Source organism: Glycine soja, chromosome 4 (assembly GCF_004193775.1).
Source record: "Glycine soja cultivar W05 chromosome 4, ASM419377v2, whole genome shotgun sequence".
In the NCBI taxonomy this organism is placed as follows: domain Eukaryota; kingdom Viridiplantae; phylum Streptophyta; class Magnoliopsida; order Fabales; family Fabaceae; genus Glycine; species Glycine soja.
In genome coordinates, this window is record NC_041005.1 from 47201348 (window position 1) to 47226049 (window position 24702).

The following is a 24702-nucleotide window of genomic DNA, read 5'->3' on the forward strand; positions in this document are numbered from 1 at the left end:
ACCATTAATGGTAGCACAAGGGAAATTGCTTCACCTATTTATTTTTTGGGTAGATTCATTATCCCTTTCAGAAGGGCCCAAGATATTTTAGTTCATCATTATTGTGATTAATTAGAAGTAGTATTTCTATATAAAAAATAAATAAAAAACTAGTTGGCGTTGGCGGCTATAGAAGAAAGTCGAGGTACGCTGACCTTTATGGTGTTGCTTTCTGGATTGATGAAAGCATTATTAGCCTTTAGCCCTTTCCAAAGTAAGAAAAAAAAAGTTGGCTTTCTTTTGGTCTAGGTGACGTGTCCGCCATTCTCACTCCATACCTTCCTTCCCCGTTGTTCTTTCTTTCTTCTTCCTTCTTCTAAATCCGAAAACGAAAGAAACTTCAACATTAAATAAATAAATAAACAAAAAAAAGGTTCCTTTTCTTAGTCATCAACGAAACCCCCGTGATTTTCGCCTTAACATTAATTATTCACACGTAACAACCTCAACCTCCGAAACTCACTTCACTTTTTGGCGGCGAAACGATGCAAGTTTCATCCTCATGGTTCGGAACATTAGTACCTTCCAACCGTTTCTCACACGTTCGCTCTCTCCCTCTGGAACCGTGTTCCACCACATCGGTTTCTGCTACCTCGTACCCTCTATCCACGCGCCCCTATAGTTCTCTTTCGTTTCTCGTCTCTCAAAGAAAAGGCTTCTCCCTCGCCTCGCTGGCCCCCATCAGAACTAATAAGAAGAGAAGAAGAGCGTCGTCGTTGAGGGTTTCTGCGGTGTTCGAGAGGTTCACGGAGAGAGCGATAAAGGCCATAGTTTTGTCGCAGAGGGAAGCCAAAGCGCTTGGAAGCGAATTGGTTTACACGCAGCATCTTCTTCTGGGGCTCATAGCCGAGGAGGATCGTTCCTCCGATGGGTTTCTCGCGTCTGGTGTCACCGTCGAGAAGGCGCGTGAGGTTGTGCGCAGCGTCTGGCATCGGAATAGCTTCGCACGTGCCGGCTCTGGTGCCGCACGTGCCGGGGTTGATGGTGATAGCAAAGCGAGTGCCACGCAGGTTCCCTTTTCTGTTAACGCAAAGCGCGTGTTTGAGGCTGCGTTTGAGTATTCGAAGTCTTTGGGACACAAGTTCGTTGGCCCCGAACACATTATCGTTGGTTTGGTCAAAGTAGATGATGGAAGTGTTAGTAGGGTCCTTTACAGGTATAATTCTCTACCATGGATTTTTTGTCCTTAAATTTTAAATTGTGGTCGCAGTTGCAACTTGCAAGTTTGTTGCAATCTTTGATATTCTGGAAAATTACAGACAAATACAACTAAATAAAGGTTTTAAATATCGGTGGCGGTGGCGTTGCGATTTCATTGCGTTTGTTGATATTGCTGCAAGTCGTGGACTAATACGGCCAATGTGGTCCCAATTGCAGTTGCGGGCAGTTAAAAGACCTTGATGTTGCTGTCCAAATCACGGTTTTGCGAACCCTTTTTTAAGACCTTGGATGTGATTGCAATTGTGATCGAATCACGTTGCAGTCACAATGACTCTAAAGCCTTAGCTTTGCTGATGCAATCGTAGTTGTGAGATTTTAATTTCTGGTCATGGTTTCAATTTTTTCACAACTTTTTATATTGCAGAAAATTGCAGACATATGTGGATGATGCGGCTGTTAACAAAAGCTTTTTTTTTTTCAAGTTGGCTATTTGAGTCATGACTAAAATTAGACGTTGACTTAAACCAAAAATATTGACTGTCACGTGTCATTATGTAATTGGTCGTTCACTGTCACAGGTCATCAATTAGATAATGATACGTGGTAGTCAACGTTTTTTTGTTAACTGTAGTTATAGGGATTCAAATAGCCAATTTGAAAAGAAGAAAAAAGTAGGACTCTGATAGTGAATTAAAATATAGGATAACTAATTTAGTAAGTTGGAAAAAATAGGGGGACTAATTTTGCAATTAAGCCAAATATGTATAATCACCAATGGTCGTAGTTGCTGTTGCACTTTAATCATGATATTTGATGATGTAGAAAATTGTAGAAAAAAGTGATTGATGCTGCTGTAATGTGTAGTATCTATGAGTAAAATTGAAAATATCTATAACTGTAATTTCTTTGCTATTGATGTTGATGTTGGTAGAATGCGAATATGATTTCAGATTGGGGACAAATGGAAGCCAGTTGGCATCTGTGGCATTCTCCAGACTACAAAAAGAGATTGCCAAAGATGGTAGAGAACCGAATGTGTTGTCCAAGGGGGTGCCTAACCAATCGATTTCTAGAAACGGTTCTGATGCTGGAGCCTCTGCCACCACAGGAGGTAAGAAAATGGTTTATAAGTTTGCTTATTGTTTTCCACTTTTGTGATTGAAGGCTGAGAACTGAGAAGAGTTTTTGTCATCATTGTCAGAGGGGAGTGCTCTATCACAATTTTGTGTGGATCTCACTGCCCGTGCGAGTGAAGGACGAATCGATCCAGTTGTCGGCCGAGAAGTTGAGGTTCAGAGAATTATTCAAATTATATGCCGAAAAACCAAAAGCAATCCCATTCTTCTTGGTGAAGCTGGGGTTGGAAAAACTGCTATTGCAGAGGGGCTGGCGCTTCGCATTGCCAAGGCAGATGTTTCTCCTTTTTTATTGGTATGTTTCTCAACAATTGATTGGTGTTTCTCAACTTTTTCTTTTCTGATCTGCCCTTGTTATTGTGTGTGTGCTTTATGCATTGTAATTTTAGTTTCTGATTTGTATTTCTGCAGACAAAGCGTGTGATGTCCTTGGATATAGCCCTATTAATGGCTGGAGCAAAAGAAAGAGGAGAACTAGAGGAACGTGTTACAAAATTAATTAAAGACATAATAAAGTCAGGTGAATACATTTTAACAATAAAAAAAGTGAAAAAGTTAGGTGAATACATACTTGGCTGGCTAGAACCTAGAAGAGGATTTTTTAGCGCTCACTGATTATTCTTGAAATGCAGGTGATGTCATTCTCTTCATTGATGAAGTTCACATACTTGTTCAGGCAGGGACAATTGGGAGAGGAAATAAGGGATCTGGCCTTGACATAGCTAATTTACTTAAACCTGCACTTGGAAGGGGTCAATTTCAGGTGATTATTGGTCATGTATTTGCATTTGCTAGTTTTTTCTAAATGATTCCTGAAGATAAACATATCTTTGGTTTGAGGGCTGGTGTAGTGTAAACAATTACTAATAACACATAAGACTAAGGTTAGAGCTCAAATATATGGTTACTACTTACTACACGGCTACTAGTGTCTGTTACCACTCTTTCAAAGTAATTGTGCTGAATAAGGTTAGCAATTAACATTTGGAAACTACAATACAAGGTTGAGATTAGTAAGAAAGATGTCTTTATGAAAATTTGGGAGGCTATCATACTTGTATTTAGACACAGCTGGGATCATACCATACATTCTCTCAAATGAAAGGCCATCATGATCATTTGGAACTGGTAGAGATATGTGTTAAATATCTTGCTTTTCACAAGTTATGGAATCCAAAGGTTACATGTACTAGAGAAATTCTTTCGTTCCCAGGGCAACCTATAACTGAAATGATGGAAAAGTTGTATGTTTAGTGCTCAAGTCTCTCATTCTCTCCAATTTCCTTCAAGCCGGGTCTTGATATTTTTTATCTTATGTGCAATGAGGAGTAATGAATATGAACTTCTTGGAGGAGTGATTTGTACAGTGTTTAATGGACTAAAAGGTTACAGGAATGTCAGAGAGCATGGACAGCGCTGATTGATCAGTTTTCACATTTCACTCATTTGTGAAGTCATCAGATAGCTAAGCTTTTTTTAATCTAATGTTATAATTTGTGAAACCTTTCTGATCATGAAGTGTGAACTTGAGGAAACCGTCAGAAAAGTTCTAATCATCAAGTTAATCAAATTTTCTGATGATCGCAATTCATCACCTCCCTCCCCAAATCTTGTGACTTATTCTGCCACCTTTAGTCAGAACTATGGTAGATAAGGTTTTCATTACCAGGCTATGTTGAGTCCGATGGATGGGGCTAGTTCTTTGCTTGGTTGCTAAGTGATTATATTCAATAACTTATTTTCTGTTAAATCTTTTGTTCTATTGGGTCTTCATTTGTTCTTTTTCTTGGGGTGGGGTTCATGGTAGGGAAAGAGATGCTCTCAATTTAAATTTTTTTTGGTGAAACAACTGTGAAGAGAAAATAATTCTGCCCTTTGATGAATTTTCCTTTTTAGTTGGTTATACATTTTATGGTGCATTTGGCATGAGCTTAAAAGTTATTATTTTTTGTATAGGATGGGATCAATTTTTTGTCCTATGTTATTACAATATGTACACAGCATATCTTGTCTGCTATTCATAGTTTAATAACTTTATCTTCTTTGCAGTGTATTGCATCAACCACCTTAGATGAATACAGACTTTATTTTGAGAAAGATACGGCATTGGCTCGACGGTTTCAACCTGTTTGGGTTGATGAGCCGAGTGAGGTTGTATTCCATATTCATGTCTATATCATTATATGTGAGCATTTTAATCATAGTTTGATTTCTTATTGGACCGTATGCTTTAATATATAGGATGACACAATTAAGATACTTACGGGTCTACGTGAGAAATATGAGGCACATCACAAATGCAGATACACAGCAGAGGCTATAAAGGCTGCAGTTGATTTGTCAGCTAGATACATAGTTGATAGGTATCTACCTGATAAAGCTATTGACCTCATAGATGAAGCAGGAAGTAGAGCTCGTATTGAAGCCTTTAAGAAGAAAAAGGAACATGAAACTGGAATCCTTTCTAAGTGCCCAGCTGATTACTGGCAAGAAATTAAAGATGTTAAGTCCATGCATGAAATGGTAATGGCATTGCTTACAGTATTTTCCTGTTCTCTGTATCAGATGCTTACAGTTTTAGTTTAAGATGACATTTCTTTCCCCCTGGTTCAGGAGAATAAACTTAAATACTATGGCGCTTCTAGCATTGACGATACTAATGAACTCATACTAGACTCATATTTATCTTCTGCAACCACCAATAATGAGTATGTTATTTGACCCCATAATCAGAGGGCATTCATTCGTATGTATCTGGATTTGATTTCTGAGTGGCTAACACATTATATTTTCTCTTTAGACCTATAGAAGTTGGGCCAGAAGATATAGCAGCAGTTGCTTCCCTCTGGTCAGGAATTCCTGTACAGAAGCTCACAGCTGATCAAAGAATTCTTCTGTTACATCTTGAGAATCAACTTCGGAAGCGTGTGATTGGACAAGAGGAGGCTGTTGCTGCCATTTCTAGAGCTGTGAAGAGATCCCGGGTTGGCCTTAAGGATCCTGATAGACCCATAGCTGCTATGTTATTCTGTGGCCCAACCGGTGTTGGGAAAACAGAACTTGCAAAATCTTTGGCAGCGTGTTACTTTGGATCGGTAAGACTTGACACAGTATATGTTTTTGCAATCATAGTTAGAGATGATTTTGTTGTTGTTTTCCTTCTTTTTAATGATCTGCAGTCGTTACATTGTGATCAGTACATGCCACAATTGTTCATCTTTTAATATTTAGCCTTTCGTGTTAACTGATTCAGGAGGCAGCCATGGTACGATTAGACATGAGTGAATATATGGAACGGCATACAGTGAGCAAATTGATAGGATCTCCCCCAGGTTATGTTGGTTATGGAGAGGGTGGCGTTTTAACAGAAGCAATTAGAAGAAAACCATTCACACTGTTATTGCTTGACGAAATAGAAAAAGCTCATCCAGATATATTCAACATTCTTCTTCAAATTTTAGAAGATGGACAACTTACTGATTCTCAGGTTTGTGAATATGCAGATTTGAACCTTAATCTGCTAGGACTGTCATCAGAAACTTTTTCCTTGAATTTCTATTTCTTCCTTGTGCTTCTTAGCCAAGTAAAAGTGAATACTTGTATTAATATAATGTGGACTTTTTGCTACTGGTGTCCTAAATTTTCTGTTTAATGTTTGAAAATCTGGCTCTAACAGGGTCGGAGAGTTTCATTTAAAAATGCATTGGTGGTGATGACTTCAAATGTGGGGTCTAGTGCCATTGCTAAGGGTCGACACAACTCCATAGGTTTCTTGATTCCAGATGATAAAAAAACATCATACAATGGCTTGAAATCAATGGTAATTGAAGAACTGAGGACATATTTTCGTCCAGAATTGCTCAACAGGATAGATGAAGTGGTAGTGTTTCAACCTCTTGAAAAGTCTCAGGTTCGTGAAGTTTTGGTTATGATTTAGCCCACTGATATAAGTCACTTGGTAGGCTCTACGTATATTATATTCAGTCGTGTTGGTTAGCAATAATTTTGATTTTCTTTACAGAAACTAACTGTTCAAGCACGCCTAGCAGCTTATTCTCTCTGCACTTGAGAAACTAGATGATGACTTGGAAAATCTAGATTATGACTAGAGGGTCGTATAATAATGAATAGTTGTGCTAAGATTTTAAGGGAGTAAAGCATCAAATTAGTTCTTGAATTACAAATTTACAAGCACCAGTTTAGTCTCTAATATTATGGATCTATCATTGTAATCTCTGAATATGACAACTATAGTGATTTTGGTCTCTGAATTTGGAACATATAAATTTAGTCCTTGACTTTACTGTGTATAAGTTAATTTGGCCTCTAATACTACAGATTAAGTTGAATCAAATTGATAATGTTTGTCAAATTTAGGGACTACTGATTGGTTCTGGAATGTCAAGGACCAAATTAGTTGTGTAAATTGACTGACAATTGAAAAAGTTAGAGATTAATTTTTCTATTGTGTCTTGTTAACCAGTGGCCCTTAGGACATTGGTTAAAGAATGAAAAAGATAAAGTATTTATGGTGAAAATCACACGAGAGCGTAAAAAAGTCATGAAGAATGTGCAATTTTACGCATCCTAATAAAAAAGTTTCTCCTTTTAATTTCTTAACCAATGCTATAAGGCACTGGTTAGCATTTGCCTTTTCTTTTTTATAGTGTCAATTATTAAATTAACTGATATTTATAATTTTAAGGAATAATTTATGTTGTTCATTTTGTTGATGTTATTGTTGTTGTTATTTTTAATACAGTTGCTCCAGATATTGGATGTGCTGCTGCAAGACATGAAGAAAAGGGTATTGTCCCTAGGAATCCATGTAAAGGTGTCTGAAGCAGTGAAGAACCTTGTCTGCCAACAAGGCTATAACCCCACATATGGTGCTCGCCCTCTTAGAAGGGCCATTACATCACTAATTGAAGACCCTTTGAGTGAGGCCTTACTTTATGGAGAGTGCAAGCAAGGAGACACTGTCCTCGTTGATTTGGATGCTAATGGTAACCCCTTTGTTACAAATCAGCTCGATCAGATTGTCAACTTATCTGACTGACACAAGGTCATGCCTCTAATTATTGTATGTAAACAGTAGTATAGTATGATAGGTTATACACATGATGGAAAATATTTTGTCTCTTTGGTAGCATAGGTTACATGATTCTTATCATCTTATGTAATGAGTAAGCACGCCACATCAAGTCATCAACCAACGAGCTTCTTGATGGCTCATGAGATGTCGAATTTATTAAGTGTGGCAACACATTATTTGATGTAAAACTTTTGTCCACAAACATTGTATTCAAATTAAATTCATTTATAAAAATAACCATACAATACTTTTAGTTGACAAACTCGTCGCTATCAACTTTCTCTTCTTTTTCTTGGCTTTCAATCGGGCGTACTAAACATATTTTATTAAATACATGTAACTATTTTAAAAAGCAAATATTTAAATTGTGTTTATAATTTTTTATTCTTGGTGTTTGAAAGACACATTATAAATTATTTTCATATTTAAAAAGTGTTTGGATTTTAACTGTGACGTTCAAGTATTTTTATTTTATTTTCTAAAAATAATTGTTTAGTAGTCAAATAGAATTTAATGGAGTTTAGCAAATCAAATTATAGAGAATTGAAATAACTTATATCTCTTTTATGAAACACTTCCTTTGAGTGAGCAAGGCATGGGATTTGTTGGGAGAAAGAGTCTATCAAATGACAGGGAGCGGTCACGGCGTTGTTCCAGCACTCAAGAAGGATAAAGTGGGAAAGACAAAAAAAAAAAAAGATAAAAGAAGCCATCCATTAAATAACTAAGGGGTATTTGGTTTGACTATTTTCTGCTTTCGTTTTCACTAGAAACAAAAAATGGTGATGGAAATGCGTTTGGTTGAATTTTTTAAAACATTTTCAGTGAAAATGTTTTTTCAAACGAACCAAAAACTGGAAACAATAAAATCTCGTTTTCAGTATTTTCAGTTGAAATCAGGAACCTCGTTTTGGGTAAAATGACAAGAAATGTAATCTTAAGTAAATCTAAAAATACATATTCTTTTGAAAACACATTTTCAGTGTTTTTATTTTTTAAAAATAGAAAACAAAAAGTCAAACCAAACATGTTTTCAGAATTCTAATCTTTTGAAGATGAAAACAGTTTTCAAAAAATAAAAACAGGAAATGAAAATACAAACCAAACACACTTTAATATATCTAATGATAAAAATGAGTATGCCATGATGGAAACATTCCTTGCTCTCCATGTTAGCCAAACCCCTTGTGAGTAATGTTATATTCTCTTGTAAATCTTCATATTATCTTTTTATAGAGCTAGTTAAATGGACCTCGTGGGGCACCTGCAAAACCCAGAGCCCGCGTGATATATGGGTCTCATCTTTTTTATCCCATTTGAATAGCGAGCTTTTTAGCCTGGTCTGATTAACTTGAGGGTTAAATGAATTTACCCGTGGGCTCCTGCGGGCTTTTTTAATATTACTATAAAAAAATTTGTGGTGACTGGTGTGTGGTTTAGTAACATTAGAGGTGTTTTTAGTAAAACTGCTTAATGCCCCCTCTCTCATGGCTGAGTGCTTGCTTGTTTGTTTTGTTATACCTAAATTTCTTCTCTAAGTCCCTAAATCTAAACTTGACACTCTCTTTGTATTGTATTTATGTGCATTTAAATTTTATAATTGTTTTTTAGATAATTCATAATTGTTTTAAAAATGGGTTAATTTTTTAGATTTTTAAATTATTTTATGTGAATGCAGGTTAGCTCATTAAGTCCTTGGACTATGCAGGGTAGGTGCAGGCTAAAAAAATAAAAATATGGGCTTTGCGGTTGCAGGTTTCATGAGACAGACTTAGCCACACGCCTAATTCTACCTTTTTATGGTAAGTGTTGAATGAAAAGTAAAAGCATTTAATATATAAAACAGATTTAAAACTTAGCATAAAAGGTAAGTAGGATGATTTGTAGAAGAATGAACATACCTAAAAAATATCATGAGTACTTGATACTAACTATCTAACTTTGGAGAGCTCGAGCCTCTCTCACATTCATTCAATTTCTTCTTTCAAGTACTCTAAGAGTATCTTCAATATGGATACTTTATGGATTGCTTCAAATTAAGTAATGTTGTTTAAGTTTTTATCATTGGAACAGATGACTTGGCAATGTCATTTAAGTGAGTCTTATATAAGTAATTATTGTTTAATTCATTCTTACCAATTAAAGAATTATTGTTCAATTAAACACTCATCCTAACAACTTTAATATTAGGTTTGTGTAAAGTTTTTAAATTTGTTTAATATTATAAGATTCATAAATTTTAAATAAATAATTCATTTAAGCGCATAAATATTCTAAAGGTGAATTATACTTTCCTCCTATGCAAGTATTGTTTGTTTAAAAAAATATATCTTCTTTCTCTCTAGTCTCCTAATTTAAATTCTTTCCTATTTTATCTTCCCTAGTTACTTCATTTCTGTCCTGATTTAAACTGCTAATTCGGCTATCTTATCTATAATTCCATGATTATTATTTCTTGAGAATATTTTTTTTATTTCTTTTATCTTTTATCCTACTGTTAAAGGAAATACAAACTTTCATATTTATGGGCCCTAGCGAGTAACTACACACATCCGATCCTTCTACTGTAGCGGCACTTGCCATCCACGTGACCAGATCACATTCCTGTTGTGCCAGTGTCACCGGAAAAAAAAAAACTTGAAATTTCTCCCTTCGGCACAAAGTTTAGGGTTTTTCACTTTCTTCCTTCCTTCCTTCATTCTCGTTCCGTTCCGTCACTATCCAAGTATGGAAGAAACACCCGAACACGTCTCATACTGTCCGTTGTCGCTGCCGCCGGAAGACGAAAACAACAGCGGCGCCAAATTGGCGAAATCGGTGAACGAACTCAACGACCTCGCCGTTGCAATACAAGCCTTCAAGAACAGGTATGACGAATTGCAGAAACACCTCGAATTCATCGAACAAGCCATCCACACGAGAACCAAGGAGCTCCGAGCATTAGGCGCCAATTCTGCGCAAGGAACCGCCGAAAACGGCGTCGTTCAATTGGATTCAAATCCGAAGCCAGAAGTAACCCAGGCGGAAGAGAGAGAAGAAGAAGAAGAAGAAGACGAGCTTCTTACGCTTTGCAAAACGATGAATAGCCGGGGCCTGCGTAAATACGTGTTAACGCGTCTGTCCGAAACGGCGTCGCTTCGGGAACAGGTCCCCCTTGCGCTGAGGAGCGCGCCGAACCCCCCGAGGCTGGTGTTTGAATGCATTGGGAGGTTTTTTCTTCAGGGGAGCAAAGCCTACACGAAGGACTCGCCGATGATTCCCGCGAGGCAGGTTTCGGTGCTGGTTTTGGAGTACTATCTGCTCTCTGGCTGCGTTGGGAATGAGGTGGACTTGGAGGCTTCGCTGAAGAGGGAGGTGGATTCCGCGGCGGTTGCGTGGAGGAAGAGGATCTTTGTTGAAGGGGGTTTGCTGAAGGCAGCTGAGGTTGATGCCAGGGGTTTGATTCTTTTCATCGCCATCTTCGGGATCCCCACTGTTTTCAAGGATGAGGATATATACAGCTTGGTTAGTGCTAGCAATGGTAGAGAATTTTCCGATGCCCTGCTCAAGTCTCAGCCCCTGCTTAAGAGGGTTTCTGGTAAATGCAATAGTCATAGTGATGGGTATGCATAAGAGTTTACATTTTACATTTGTGCTGTTAAAATTTAAAACTTTTGATAATGATAAAGAGAATGGTTTTACTTCCATCATTGTATAGTGTGTTCGGATAAGAGTTAATTTTCCCAGAAAATTTCAATTCCACGTCAGAAAGACAAAGCAACTAATAGTTGCTTCCACTTTTTTAAATTTTCACCGTGATTTTTTTTGGGGGGGAGGGGGAGAGGGCATAATCGATTCTGGTAGCTATCCAAACACACTAGTTGTCAATATTTGTGGTTTCCATTAGGGGTTAAATTGTAAACAAGGTGAGGTAATGCATTTGTTTACATGGAGAAATAAGGTTGGTTGGATGGTTAAGGAAAGAGAGAAAAGGTCACGATCACCTCTGCTAACAAACTAACATTTGCTGATAATAAAAAAATACATTTGTTTACATGAAAGTAAACCGTTTTCTTTGTTAAGACTTGAGTGGCGAGGAAGTGTAGATGGAATCTATAGGGCGTGGAACCCTTGAGGGTAATGTAAGCTTTAGCTTCTTCCATTTAATGAGGCTCAAAGTGGGTGAAAGTTTTATGTACCATGTGAGACTTTCTGGTCTATACTACCCGAAGAGTAACATCAGGTTTGGAACAAGTGTGGAGAAATTCTGTGATGAACATTATTCAGTTCTTTGTGATGCTGATGAGTCAATGGCTTTTTTTTTAGGATGTTTAATGTTTTGAAGGCATTTCATATATGAATTCTCCCTTTTTTGGACATTAAACAAATATTTTTTGAATGCACATCTGTTCCCTTTGAGTTCAGTACAAATTCACAAAAATAAATTTCTTTTCCCGAATCGTATTTACTACATATTTTTCTCAGTTTTTCTATTTTCCTTCTGATAGATTAAGAACATTGTTCACTACATCCTAGCATCTTTTACTTTTGCATGCAATTCTCAATTGCTTAGGATACCTGGTTGCCTTGTGGCATTGACATTGGTCTGTGTATTGCTTTAGGATGTGTCTGTTGAATAATAATTTTCAACTCATTGAATCTCTATCCCGTGAAACCTTTCCGCCACCCTTTATCAATCAACAATTATTGAAAATCAAAGCCTTTTCATCAACTCTAATTTAATTTCCCTCCTAATTTTCCTGCTTCTCAATCAGGCATGCTGACCTTAACGTTTATAATGGATATGTTGCTTTCTCATACTCTGAAAAGGTTTTCTCTATCTCATTTATTATTTATAATGGCCATAGATGTTGCAGATGGGATGATAAAAAAAGGCATGGCCGTTAAAGCTGTTGATTTGGCTTACACTTTTGGCTTTGAAGAGAAATATTCTCCTCGGACAGCTCTGACTTCATTTCTGCAGAAGTCTGAAGAAACTTGGAAGAAAGCCAAACAAGACGCACGCGATTTTCCTAGTGCGCTGGTATGTTTTTGCTGGTTAGCCAATATATATTATATTGAGTAGTGTTTTTTCGTTGTGAATATTAGCAGTGCTGATATATGTTTGATCCTTCACAGAAGGTAGCACATGAAAAATATTTAGCTGCTTTGAAATCTGTAGTCAACTGTTTGGAAGGTCACAAGATTGACTTTGTAAAACTTCTTCCTGGGTGGCAACTTAAGAATAAGATTACGAACTTGGAGAAAGATATTGGTGATGCCAATAAAAAAATTGAAGAGAAGTCAATGCTCAAGAGAAAAGTGGATAAAAACAATTCTTCTAACAAGATGAAGATTCCAGAGGCTAAACGAACAAGGTTCACTGGGAAAGATGCATCTGTGCTATCACCTTCCCTCGCTATCTTGCAAGAGCAAAGGATTGTTAGTCACATGGATGGCAATAGCTCATATGATGGTTCATTGTCGGCACTTTTACTGGATGGTAGATCCTATGGCAATTACCCGAATAATTATCTTGCTGCCACATCCATTTCAGATTCTTTGGCCGAAAAATATCTTGGAAGTACAGTGGCAAGTGGGGCTAATATGCTTGGAGGAGCTATGGGTGGTTCATATTCTGGGTATCAGGGGGATATGATAAGAGACAATGTTGGGACAGTGCTAAATAGCAACAGTCATCTGTATAGATATCATGGTATTGGGGAAGGGGCATTATCTCATGATAGGCCAGTTGGGCAGAGTTTTGTGGGACAATCTGCATCAACATTGAATAATTTGTATGGGAAAACATCCACAGAAGGTTTTGCTGGTGTGCCAGAGCATCTCTCTATTGGTGCTTCTAGTCGCAGTGGAGGTTCTGATTTGTATGGCTTTGCTGATGCTGTTTTTGATGCATAGTCATACCAGGGCAGCAGTTCTCCAAATTACTGTGGTTTTGATCAGCTGGGAAGCATGTGTTTTGATCATCCTCAACAAATTTTTACCTGCCCATGGAAATACAGAATTGTATGATGTTAAATTTTATTTCTCAACTTGCATTTAATGTTTATAGGAATAGCCATAGGATTGAATATCATCCACATGGCTTGCTAGCATATTTGCCTCACACCTCCCTAAAAATGTTCACGCTTGGGCGGCTTGTATAGTTACTTATTTGGATAACTCCCGACAAATCACTCAGCCAAAATCACAAGACTGCTTGGTTAATATTTTAAGTTTTCAAAATTTATTAAATGGTAAATGAGGTATTATTTTTTAAAAATTTCATGATAAATTTAAGTGTTAGATTGATAAAATTTTAAATAAGGTATTATTTTATCATTTAAAGAAAGAAAATAACTTTACAAGTCTACCTTTCAAATGTTAATTTTAAGCAAATTAAATTTTGGGTAAAATATGTTTTTATGTCCTCTAAAATTTGAGAAGTTCAGTTCTAGAGCTTGTTTGTTTCTCTGTAACATGTTTTCTTCATTTCTTTAAGTCCTCTGTTGTGGAATGTTGCAGACGTCAGGAGGACCAATGGTTGGTGCTACGCTGTGCCATTACAGGAATTGAGGTTGCGGTGGTGGTAGCCAGCAATATCTGTTGCGAGGCGACGGTAGATGTAGTCAGCGGTAGCTGTTGCATGTTAAAGTTGACAATTCCGGCGACAATGAGATGGATTGTATATGCAAATATTAAGCTTGGAGTCACCGATAGCTCCATCAGAAAGCTTGTCCTTTACCCTATCGTGGTTGTTGCTGTCGTTGTCGCTCCTCCTTTACCCTCACTCCAGCTCTGGCAACAACACCAGTTTCAACGTCACCTCATTGTTGATTTGATCAACGACTACTGGCCAACCTCTCGCTATTCATGATGCACAGAGATTCAGTGACTCATGGAGGCATATATGTGGATACACTGTTGTGTTCAATGGATTGACTGGACTTTCTATGGTCGTTTCTTTACTTTCTTTGCCTGAGCAGTCCCATTTATACTCATTCAATTTTATTTATTGGACGCTAAACCTGAAAACTGAGGTAGAAAAACCAAGTTGGACATAGCTTCAACTTGGTAAACGTAGGATTTTGGCTTTCGTAGTTCATTTTTTTTATTCATGTTCGTTTGATACATAATTGCAGCTATGCTTATTAGTTAAAAATTTCTATTAAAAAAAAGTGTTGGGTGAATTATATGGAATTTCACAAGAACAATGGATCTAAATTTTTTAACGAGACTGATGAGAAATTCACCAAATGATAAAATGTCCAAATGAATGTATTCTTAGCACCATTCTTTTAAATATCGTCAAAAGCTTCAAGTTAAACGATAAATGGATTAACCCATTTAATTAAACGATTTTATCTACCTTACACTATTTGATCATTAATTTTTATTTTCATCCAAGTGAATACGAAATTACTTCCAATTTCTTAAAGAAGAGATTCTTGTTGGTAAAATTATGTTCTGTATTATCAAAACTATAATCTGTTTCGTGCCACGTCTTTCTAGTTGACGGAATGAGTCTGCCCAACTCAGCTCCATTATTATATGGCATCAAACAAGGAACTTGTTATTGCTGCATATTGTAAATCTCACTTGCACATAACAAGCTCCAAGATATTAAATCAGGCTATACAAAAGTGCCCGATACAATTCATCTTACATTTATATCATAATGTTTCACAATGGAATCTAGTTCTCAAGGACTGAATTGTGTGAGCAGTGGAGGGTTAGAAGAGTCTAGCAAGATAACTAATTATTGTTTCACCATGAAGGAAATTTTACAACTAAACTAGCGTTTTCTGTCACCTGCAAACGAAAGCAGAAACTAACTGTAAATTTATACTCGGTTACATGCCTTAAGACTGCTATTCAACCTCGCAACAAGAGTAGTGACAGACAGTGGCCACACACCCATTAGATTTGCCTCAAACACTGTTCTGTACACATCATGCAATCTGAGCTTTGTACTTGAAACAAAAAAGGATGCTACGAAACATAAAAGACAACAACACATTTTAGGATGCACATCAAACTCCAAGTTGCTAAGTATTAACAAATTATTACAAAACCAACACGTGGCCTTGCGTTTTGAAACTTAGGAACTTGGCCACTTAGGATTTTCTTCACTTCGAGGCTCCATTGAAGACTTGCGCACCTCAGATTCGCTCCTTCAAACATCAGACGAACACCGCCAGTCGTCGTCGTCGTCGCCACTTGCTCGCTCCTCCTTCTCCGTCGTTGCACCATCCAAGCCTCCAACGCATGAGGGTGTGCACTTGCACCCTCTCATTTTTTAAAATTCACCAAATTTGTAAATAAAATTTTATATTTTATTCATCTATATTTATATAATTGAACTCGCTGATTTTATTTTTTATAATCTAAACTCACTGACTTACGGTCTTGGATCCATCAGTGCTCGCACAGAGCCTCGGGCGATCGCCATTATGTAAGTTGCAATGCTACAACTTGCTTTTTTGGTCTTTATTTTTTTTAGTTCAATTTTGGAGTATATGAATCAAGGAAGCTGCTATTTAGATTTTTATTTTTTTGAGTCATAACATTGAGATCAATTTCAAACTGCATTTTCTTTTATCAGCTTTTCATGTTATTTTCATGAGTGTTAGTGCAGCATGCTCTTCTAAGAGAAGAAAATAAAAAAGAAAAAATGAGATGAATTTCTCAATAATTTAAAATGAACTCTCTCTTAATTATTAGTTAATTTGTGTAATGAAGAAAACATGGTTGGTGCTACGCTGTGCTCAATTACAGCATGTCATTTTTGTGTCTGCTGTCGATTCACTGGCTTCTAGATCCTTCATTTTCTGTTCCATATTCAATAAGTTGGTATTGATTACATAGGAGGAGAAGGTTCATCAATTAAACCAAATTGGAATCTCTCTTTGATTACAATTTATCAACTTCTTCAAGGAGCATGCGCGTTCAATGGGATGCTACAAGGTGATTCTTGATTGCAGCGTCGAGAACAAGGCGTTCTACGAGAAACGTGGCTTCCAGCAGAAATCTGTTCAGATGGCTGTGTTTTGCTTGAACAGTGTAAGAATTGGGACAACTTGTATAATTTGATCATAAAATTGTCTAAGATATAATAAATGTTACTACACAAATAAACTTGTTAACAATATTTCAACATAATTAAGTTAATTAAAAGTAATTATTAAATAACTTTGTAATCAATATAACAAATGGTTTATATTTGATTCTAGATCAATATATATATTCAGCAAATCCTACCTTTGCTAAGAATGCAAATTCTTTTTTAAAAGTTAAACTATAATAATTCCTACTTCTATTTCTTTATTTGAATAAATAGTGAAATAATGAAGAAAAAATAATTAAAAAAAGATATATTGTTTGAATTGGTAAAAACAAAAAGGAAAGAAGTGGAGAAGTTTCTCTTTCAATTGGTAAAAATAGTGAAAAATACCTCTTTAATATTCATTATAGCAGAATGGGAGTTGTAAGTTGTTGCTCCGTGTTCTTGGGTCAATAACAGAAATAGTATTTTCTTATAATTTTTACCGAGGCTAAACTCTGACACAGTTTGTGATAAGTTTTTAATAAATGATGAATAAAAAGGAGTCAAATCTCTCAAACTCAAAATCCTCTAAAGAAGGTTACACATGAATAATCTACTAATAACTAAGAAAAAAAAAAAGGAGGAAATTAAAAAATATGGTCCTCAATTGAATAAGATGGTCCAAATTTTGCTAGCGCATGGAAGGCATAAGAGAACACCACACATGCTTTTGATAGATATAGCAAGATTCTTAGTCTCCTAAACTAAGGTGGAGCAGGGATGAAGTCCCCCGCAACCATCATGAATTAAGGCAAGGGCATCTTGCGAATTAGCCTCCACTACGATCTTGGGGAAGCCCCTATTACACGCTAAGGCCAACCCTTTCAAAATTCTCTATAATTCTATCTGGATGACAGAACAAATGCCTGAATTTGATGAAAATCCAACACAAATACTAATCAGGAATCATAAAGTACACCAGCACAAGAAGCCATTGCCCCATCCAAGTTTAATTTAATGAAGCCCGTGGCAGGGGCATTCCATCTAATGTCTGGATATGCAATACTCCTTTTAGTGTTGCTCATTCACTTTCCATAATATGCTCCACCTTTGTGATTATATGAACCACAATAACCAACTTACTCAGAATCAAGGCATTTAAGTATGTCAAAGTTAACTGACCAATAGTCATGCACAATTAGATCAAAATCAAAAGATGACTCGTCATAGATCACTTTAACTTGAACACAATCGGAAATTAGTCATGTTATCAAAGGAAATTCATATGTATAACGAGTTAGGAAATTCATTAATCAGACACCCAAAATTGAATCCAAAAACCCAAAATTCATTAATCTCTCCCTCCGAACCTTCATTCTCCGCTGCGCCGACTCATCGTCACCCCCCGAGACCGCCCCTTACGCCGCCGCCGTGCTCCTCCGCTTCCCCATCGCCGGCGACCCCTTCCCCTACAACGCCGTCATCCGCCACGTGGCACTCCACGCTCCCTCCCTCGCCTTCACCCTCTTCTCCCACATGCACCGAACCAATGTCCCCTTCGACCACTTCACACCCTCGTTCTCAAACTCGCACTCCAACGTCTATGTCCAAAACGCGCTTATTAGCTCGTACGGTATGGCACCTCCGGGTCCCTCCACGTGTCCCTCAAACTGTTCAACGAAATGCCCCACCGAGATTTGTTCTCTTGGTCCTCTTTAATCTCTTGTTTCGCCAAACACGGATTCCCCGATGAATCCCTTGCGCTTTTTCAGCAAATGCAGCTTCTCGAGAGTGATATCTTACCCGATGGGGTTGTCATGTTGAGTGTGATATCCGCGGTTTCGAGCTTAGGTGCCTTGGAATTGGGTATCTGGGTTCACGCTTTTATTTCAAGGATCGGGCTTAACCTTACTGTTCCATTGGGTTCTGCACTTATTGACATGTATTCTAGATGCGGGGACATTGATCGTTCCGTTAAGGTGTTCGATTAAATGCCTCACAGGAATGTTGTCACGTGGACCACGCTGATTAACGGGCTTGCCGTGCATGGACGTGGTAGGGAGGCTTTGGAGGCGTTTTATGTCATGGTGGAGTCTGGTTTGAAGCCTGATCGCGTTGCGTTTATGGGTGCTTTGGTGGCTTGTAGTCATGGTGGGCTCGTGGAGGAGGGACGACATGTTTTTAGTAGCATGCGGAGTGAGTATGGTGTTGAACTGGCACTTGAGCATTATGGTTGTGTGGTTGATCTTCTTGGCCGCGCTGGCTTGGTGCTTGAAGCTTTCGAGTTTGTGGATGGTATGCGTGTTAGGCCAAATTCGGTTATTTGGAGGACCTTGCTTGGGGCGTGTGTGAATCACAATCATCTTGTGCTGGCTGAGAAGGCCAAGGAGAGGATCAAGGAGTTAGACCCTCATCATGATGGTGATTATGTGCTTTTGTCGAATGCTTATGGTGGAGTTGGTAACTGGGTTAAGAAGGAGGGTGTGAGGAATTCAATGAGGGAGAGTAGAATTGACTGAATTGTCAAGGAGCCTGGCCTTAGTTTGGTTCACATTGATCAAGTGGCTCATGAGTTTGAATCGGGAGATAATTCTCATCCGCAATGGGAGGAGATTACAAGATTTTTAGGTTCGGTTATTGACACTGAAACTTGGAGGTTACACCGTACCCCTACTACTTCCATTGTGCTGCATGACATTCAAGAGGAAGAGAAGGAGCATTGTCTGGGCTATCACAGTGAGAAATTGGCAGTGGCTTTTGTTCTTCTTTATCATAGGGATAGAAAGACCATTAGGGTCATTAAGAAGCTTAGGATATGTTATGACTGCCATAGTTTCATGAAGCACGTTTCGGGTTTCTTTGACCGAGATATAATTAATAGGGATCGAAGTCGGTTCCATCATTTTAGCAAAGGGATCATGTTCTTGCCGAGATTTTTGGTAAATCATGCTAGTTCAAATGTCTAAAATTGTATGTTAACATTCATTTATTAGAATCAATAAGATTAATTATGATCTCTTTCCTTACATTCGGTGGCTAATTAATACTGGGACCCCTTCGCATCCTAATCACTCAAAACTTCTTTAAATCAGATGAAATCTAACCTTTGTTCAAAGTTTCGTTATCAAATGCGAGCCTACTTTTAGAAAGAAAAAAAAAGTGAAAAAGTGTATATTAGGCTTGAGTTTTTCTCTCTCCCACTGGAAAAGTCCAATTTACATATGATATTTTCGTATCATGTAATTTCTGGCAACTTCGGTTTTATTCAATTCTTATTCAGGTTGTTTTGCTGAGCTTATTGAATAATCTATAAATAATTATTTATGCTTATGAATTAGAACACTGATTTGCATGTTAGGTGGGTTTTGTTTTAGGTTGTTCGAAGTGTCAGCGCGTGTCTAGATATATTGTTACAGATACTAGCAAATAGTGTTAGGACTGCTAACATATGAGTAGGACAAGTATAAAGATATTGAATATGCTGCTATTTTTGCAAACACTGCATGATATAGGACTCAGAAGATTCTTATTGGCAGGACTTGTCTTAGCAAAGATAAATGCTTTAGATGCTTTGCCTGGATAGAGACAAATACGTGTTCTGGGATGCCTTCCATACCACTCAAGCAGTGAATAATATTGTTGCTCATAAGGCTTTTATTGGACCACCTTCTGATTGTTACCCAGTTAACATCAAACAGATGCCACAAATGTGGGTGTTACCATCTGGTCAAAACAAAACTTCAGTGCCGTCCATTGTATCAAAAAATTAGAGTTTTGTCTAAACTATACCTTGGTATGAACGAATGCTTAAATATTGCAATGTAAAAATATAATAGTTACATTTTTCTTTTTGGAAGGATTAATAATTACATTTTATGCAAGCTAAAAGGTGCATTAGGGTGTGGGTGTTAATTTGCTGGAAAGACTCGACCTTGGATTCCAGTCAATGCAATTTTTAGACATGAAATCGGTTTTTGTGATGAAATTAATGATATTTTTTATTCATAAAAGAAAATTAATGATATGATGCACGAGTTTGATTAAGATTATAAATTAACTAGGCAGTGCGTCGTGTTATGAACCAATAAATTAAAGAGGAAATGAGGAAGAAAGAAAGTAAAGGAGGAAGATATATATATATATATATATATATATATATATATATATATATATATATATATATATATATATATATATATATAACATTCCTTGATGCAAATTATAATGTAATTTCTTTATTGGAAATGAGTAATACCCCGAAATATCTTTTTTAAAACTCCTAACAAGCATAAGAATACTCCATAAGTAATTGAAATGAAGCAAATTACATTCCCAAGTCTATATTTTAGGGAATGAGTTTTTAGTCCATAAAATAAATACACTCTTATTTTTAATCAATTATTTAATTTAAAAATATTCCTAAAAATTCTAAAATCCAATCAAACAAATTTTTAAATATTCACTAGAATAATGCTTCCACTAATAATATTCCTAAAAATACAGTATCATAACTTAAAACAAATACTCTCCAATCATCAAATGGATCAACAATATTGTACATTAGTCTCAAACTAGTCAGCGTTTGCTAGTTCAATGGCGTATCAGGTCAGGGTTGTAACCAACACATTGAAGAGTTGCATTATATTATATTTTCATGATAGATCTATAGAACACACTTTTTACTATTTTAATTAATTCAAATTTATTGAAAAAAAAATTGTAAGCTTCACATTTTATTTAATATTTTTATGATTTTATAACTTTTCCAGAAATTTTAACTTATTTAAAAAAATGTTTTTAAAATTAAGGACAGTTGTCTAGTTTTAATGAGAAGTGCGAGCAAGTAGTAACATGCTTTTTAATTCATCATTTTTAATATAATTTCTTTTATTAGTTAAAATATATTAAAAATTATAAAATTATGAAGAAAAAAATTATTAATTAGAATATGAAATCCCCATAGTTTTATAATTTTAAATAATAAAAAATATATTAAAAATAAGAGTGTCCAACAGTGAATGGCATTCAGTCTCACCAGTTTTGGTATGTTTCCAACAGTGGAACCAGATTATCCTGCAGCACAGGTGCTGCCAAGAATGGCATTCAGTCTCACCAGAATTTTAATTTCCAATATTTTTTTTCAAGTGATTTCAGATAGTTTTAAAAAAAATTAACTAAATTTTTTATTATTATTTAGTAAATAATTTTTTTAAGTAAATTTTAATATTTTTTAATAATTTTTGAAATGTTATTTAAAATAGTATTTTTAAAATGCTAGTTTCTACTTTTTTATATTTTATTCTTAAAATATTTATTTAATTTCTTATAATAATTTTAAATATGTCATTTTATATTTTTTAACTACTTCAACCATTAATTTTATCGAACACTTATAATTTGATAAAATAATTTAAAAGATTTCAATTATTAATTAATTTTTCAACTTCCAACTAACTTATTTATTTTCAGTTAACTTTTCATCTCATTTTCTCAAACTAAAGTTTTGATTAGTGGATGAAATTACTACAAATAATTTTTAATATAAGCGTCTTCAGCATCAACAACGAGTTTTCTTTTTACTTATTCTCGAAGCAACTAAGTATTGTTTTCACATGAGTCTCTATAGTCTCATATGATACAAATCCTCTCAAGGTTGCCAACAAGAACATTAAGAAGAAAAAAAAAAACCTAGGGTAAGGCTCATAGACTAAAATGTCTTATTAGATGGGGATATACAACTTAGATCTTAGTTATTTTTCTATGTCAATCGCACTAAAAAAAACTATGAATTATTATGATTATCAGTAACATTTTAATTAACAACATTTTGAAAATTTAATAAATTTAATTTTTTTAAATATGAATAAATTGATTTGTAAAAGAAAAGACACTATAAATGTTCCTAAAAAAGTTAGAATGATAATTATATAATATTAAATCAATATTATAATAAATATTTAATTATATATTATAATAATAAAATAATATTCTAAGAAATATTTAAAATATAAAAACTTAATAGTATTCCTCTCTCTCTCTCTCTCTCTCTCTCTCTCTCTCTCTCTCTCTATATATATATATATATATATATATATATAAAATGTTATATACAATTTTAAATCAATACTATAGTAAATACATAAAATGTAAAAAAAAAATTCAAGTGACAATAAAAAAATTTATATCTTAAAAAAATATAAAGCAAATAATTTAATAACATGCATAATGAATATAAACAATTCAAATAAAATAAAATAAAAACAACAATAAACTAATACTATAATATTCAGAAATGTAAAAACTATTACAACAATAACAATAATATAATAGGCTAAACTCTAAAGTACAAAAAAGTAAAAAGAAAAAAAAGAAAAAAGAAAAACCATGCACAATAATAAATTCTGATTATAATATCAAAACTAATAAAATAATAATATTAAAATACAAAATTTGAAATACTACTTAAATATATGATTTTAAAAAAAATTACAGAGAAAATATAAAAATAAACTATTTAAATCAAAATACATCAAATTTTTTTATAACGTGTGAAAATTAAAATTCAAAACTTAAATTGAAATTAATTTCACAATAATGTTCAAATTCAAATTATCCAAAATAAAAAATAATAATTATGTTTAAATAACAATATAAATATTTAAAATATCATAAATATACATAAAATAATAATAAAAATGTTGATTACTATTAAGACTTAATTATACAATTTGTTCATTAATTGTAACTAAAAGTTCGATCAACTCCTTTAATTATTAAAAAATGTAATCAAATCTTTTAATTATTTAAAAACGCTACAATCATACTGGTAGATAATGTAATTTAACTCAATTTAAGGATTAAAGTGTCATAACTTAAAAAAAATGCTTCTTTACAACAATAATTTCTCATGGAAGCAATAAATTTAGAAATACTTAAAATAATAGTAATAGACATTTAACTGAGTGTTTTTCTCCTCACATCTACTCTCCTATATGAGATTCAAAAGATGATGAATTCATTTTGCTGGGGTAGTAACAAAAACTCTTAGAAAGACATCCATTTGTTAAGCTAGGAGCATTTGACAACCAAAAAGGAGGATTCATATAGACGTGGGTTGAATGTTAATGACAATCCTCTTTGCCTGGTTGTCCTTAAGAGAGTTTATAAGGGATAGACAACCATACACCACATGCCTTTGTGTCCCTATACCCACTAAAGAGATTCAATTAGTGGGACAGGCCCTGAACACCTTCATTGCTTGGTTAAAACATCTTGTACGACCTTTCTCAGAAAAGATATTTCCTTTTTGTTGCGTTTATTATTATTAAAAAATAATTTGTTACAAATAAAATGTTAACTAGCATTAGCATATGTTTATTTAACTGTGTAGGATAAACATGTATCGAAGAGACCAACAAAGCATGTTGATAGGTCAGAACCTGATAACGATCCTATGTATCAAATGACTTTGATGATCCCACAACTTTTTCTCAAACCTATGTAAGTGTCGTCAGATGCAACTATGTTTGAGGTGTATAATAATAATGTTCCCTTGTACATAAAGCATGGAGATCTTGGGGAAATAGCACACGATGACCAATGTCTAAACATTGTTATTATACAATTATGGATTATGTAAGTAAAATTTAATCATACTCTACTACATAATTGATTGTATAAATTGATGCATAATTTACTTTGTTTCAACAAAAATAGGCATATGAATGAGTTAAGTCTTTGATCAAGGAATGATTTTGTGTATGAATTCCTTGAACCACAATCTGTACAAAGATGAGGGCAATCATAGTTTGAATCTGAAGATTATATTTAAAAATGGATGTAGAATTCACAGAGAGATGTTTACCTAAGAGCCTTGTTGAATGGGTAAGTAAAACTTAACAAATACATTTAAATAATGTATGCATAATAATAACTTAATGTTTTCCAATGCAGTGGACATTGACAACTAGTGGTTATATTTCCTAAGGACAATATTGTTACTTGGTTTTGTTCATTGCATAATAAGTCCGACAAACTACTTGGAAGAAATGGTTAAAATGTCAGTTTTAATTTGCAATACATTTACTTTATCCTTAGTATTTGACATCAATATTTTAATCGTACAATATACATGCATGCTTCTCTTAACGAGTGCTTTGAATGGATTCAATAATAATCACTGAAGTAAATCCAAGGCAAATGCTAAATGGATTCCAATTAAAATAAGTAATTTAAACAATGTTTTA

At 35.0% G+C, this 24702-nt stretch overlaps 2 protein-coding genes and 1 pseudogene across 4 annotated transcripts; all 3 read left to right on the forward strand.

Annotated features, from left to right (window-relative positions):
- The first annotated feature begins 266 nt into the window (after positions 1-266).
- LOC114410011 (chaperone protein ClpD, chloroplastic-like) lies at positions 267-7693 on the forward strand. Its single transcript, XM_028373741.1, has 12 exons — positions 267-1195; positions 2151-2311; positions 2402-2631; positions 2748-2856; positions 2969-3099; positions 4386-4487; positions 4578-4859; positions 4950-5044; positions 5137-5431; positions 5590-5823; positions 6013-6246; positions 7099-7693. Exons 1-12 carry the CDS (start codon positions 525-527, stop codon positions 7393-7395), a joined length of 2841 nt encoding a protein of 946 aa, XP_028229542.1. The 5' UTR covers positions 267-524; the 3' UTR covers positions 7396-7693.
- Positions 7694-9977: 2284 nt separating this feature from the next.
- On the forward strand, positions 9978-14603 carry LOC114410012 (protein FRIGIDA-like). 3 transcript variants are annotated; one of them, XR_003666261.1, is made up of 4 exons: positions 9979-11008; positions 12279-12454; positions 12550-13437; positions 13936-14603. XR_003666261.1 is itself a non-coding variant. In XM_028373743.1 (3 exons), the coding sequence occupies exons 1-3, from the start codon at positions 10159-10161 to the stop codon at positions 13327-13329; spliced, it is 1797 nt and encodes a 598-aa protein (XP_028229544.1). In that variant the 5' UTR covers positions 9978-10158; the 3' UTR covers positions 13330-13693. The 3 variants fall into 3 exon arrangements, 2 of the variants coding, with proteins under 2 accessions (XP_028229544.1, XP_028229543.1); XM_028373743.1 differs by lacking the exon at positions 13936-14603 and having other exon boundaries at positions 9978-11008; positions 12288-12454; positions 12550-13693; XM_028373742.1 differs by lacking the exon at positions 13936-14603 and having other exon boundaries at positions 12550-13693.
- Positions 14604-16362: 1759 nt separating this feature from the next.
- LOC114410893 lies at positions 16363-19482 on the forward strand (annotated as a pseudogene).
- The last annotated feature ends 5220 nt before the right edge of the window (positions 19483-24702 follow it).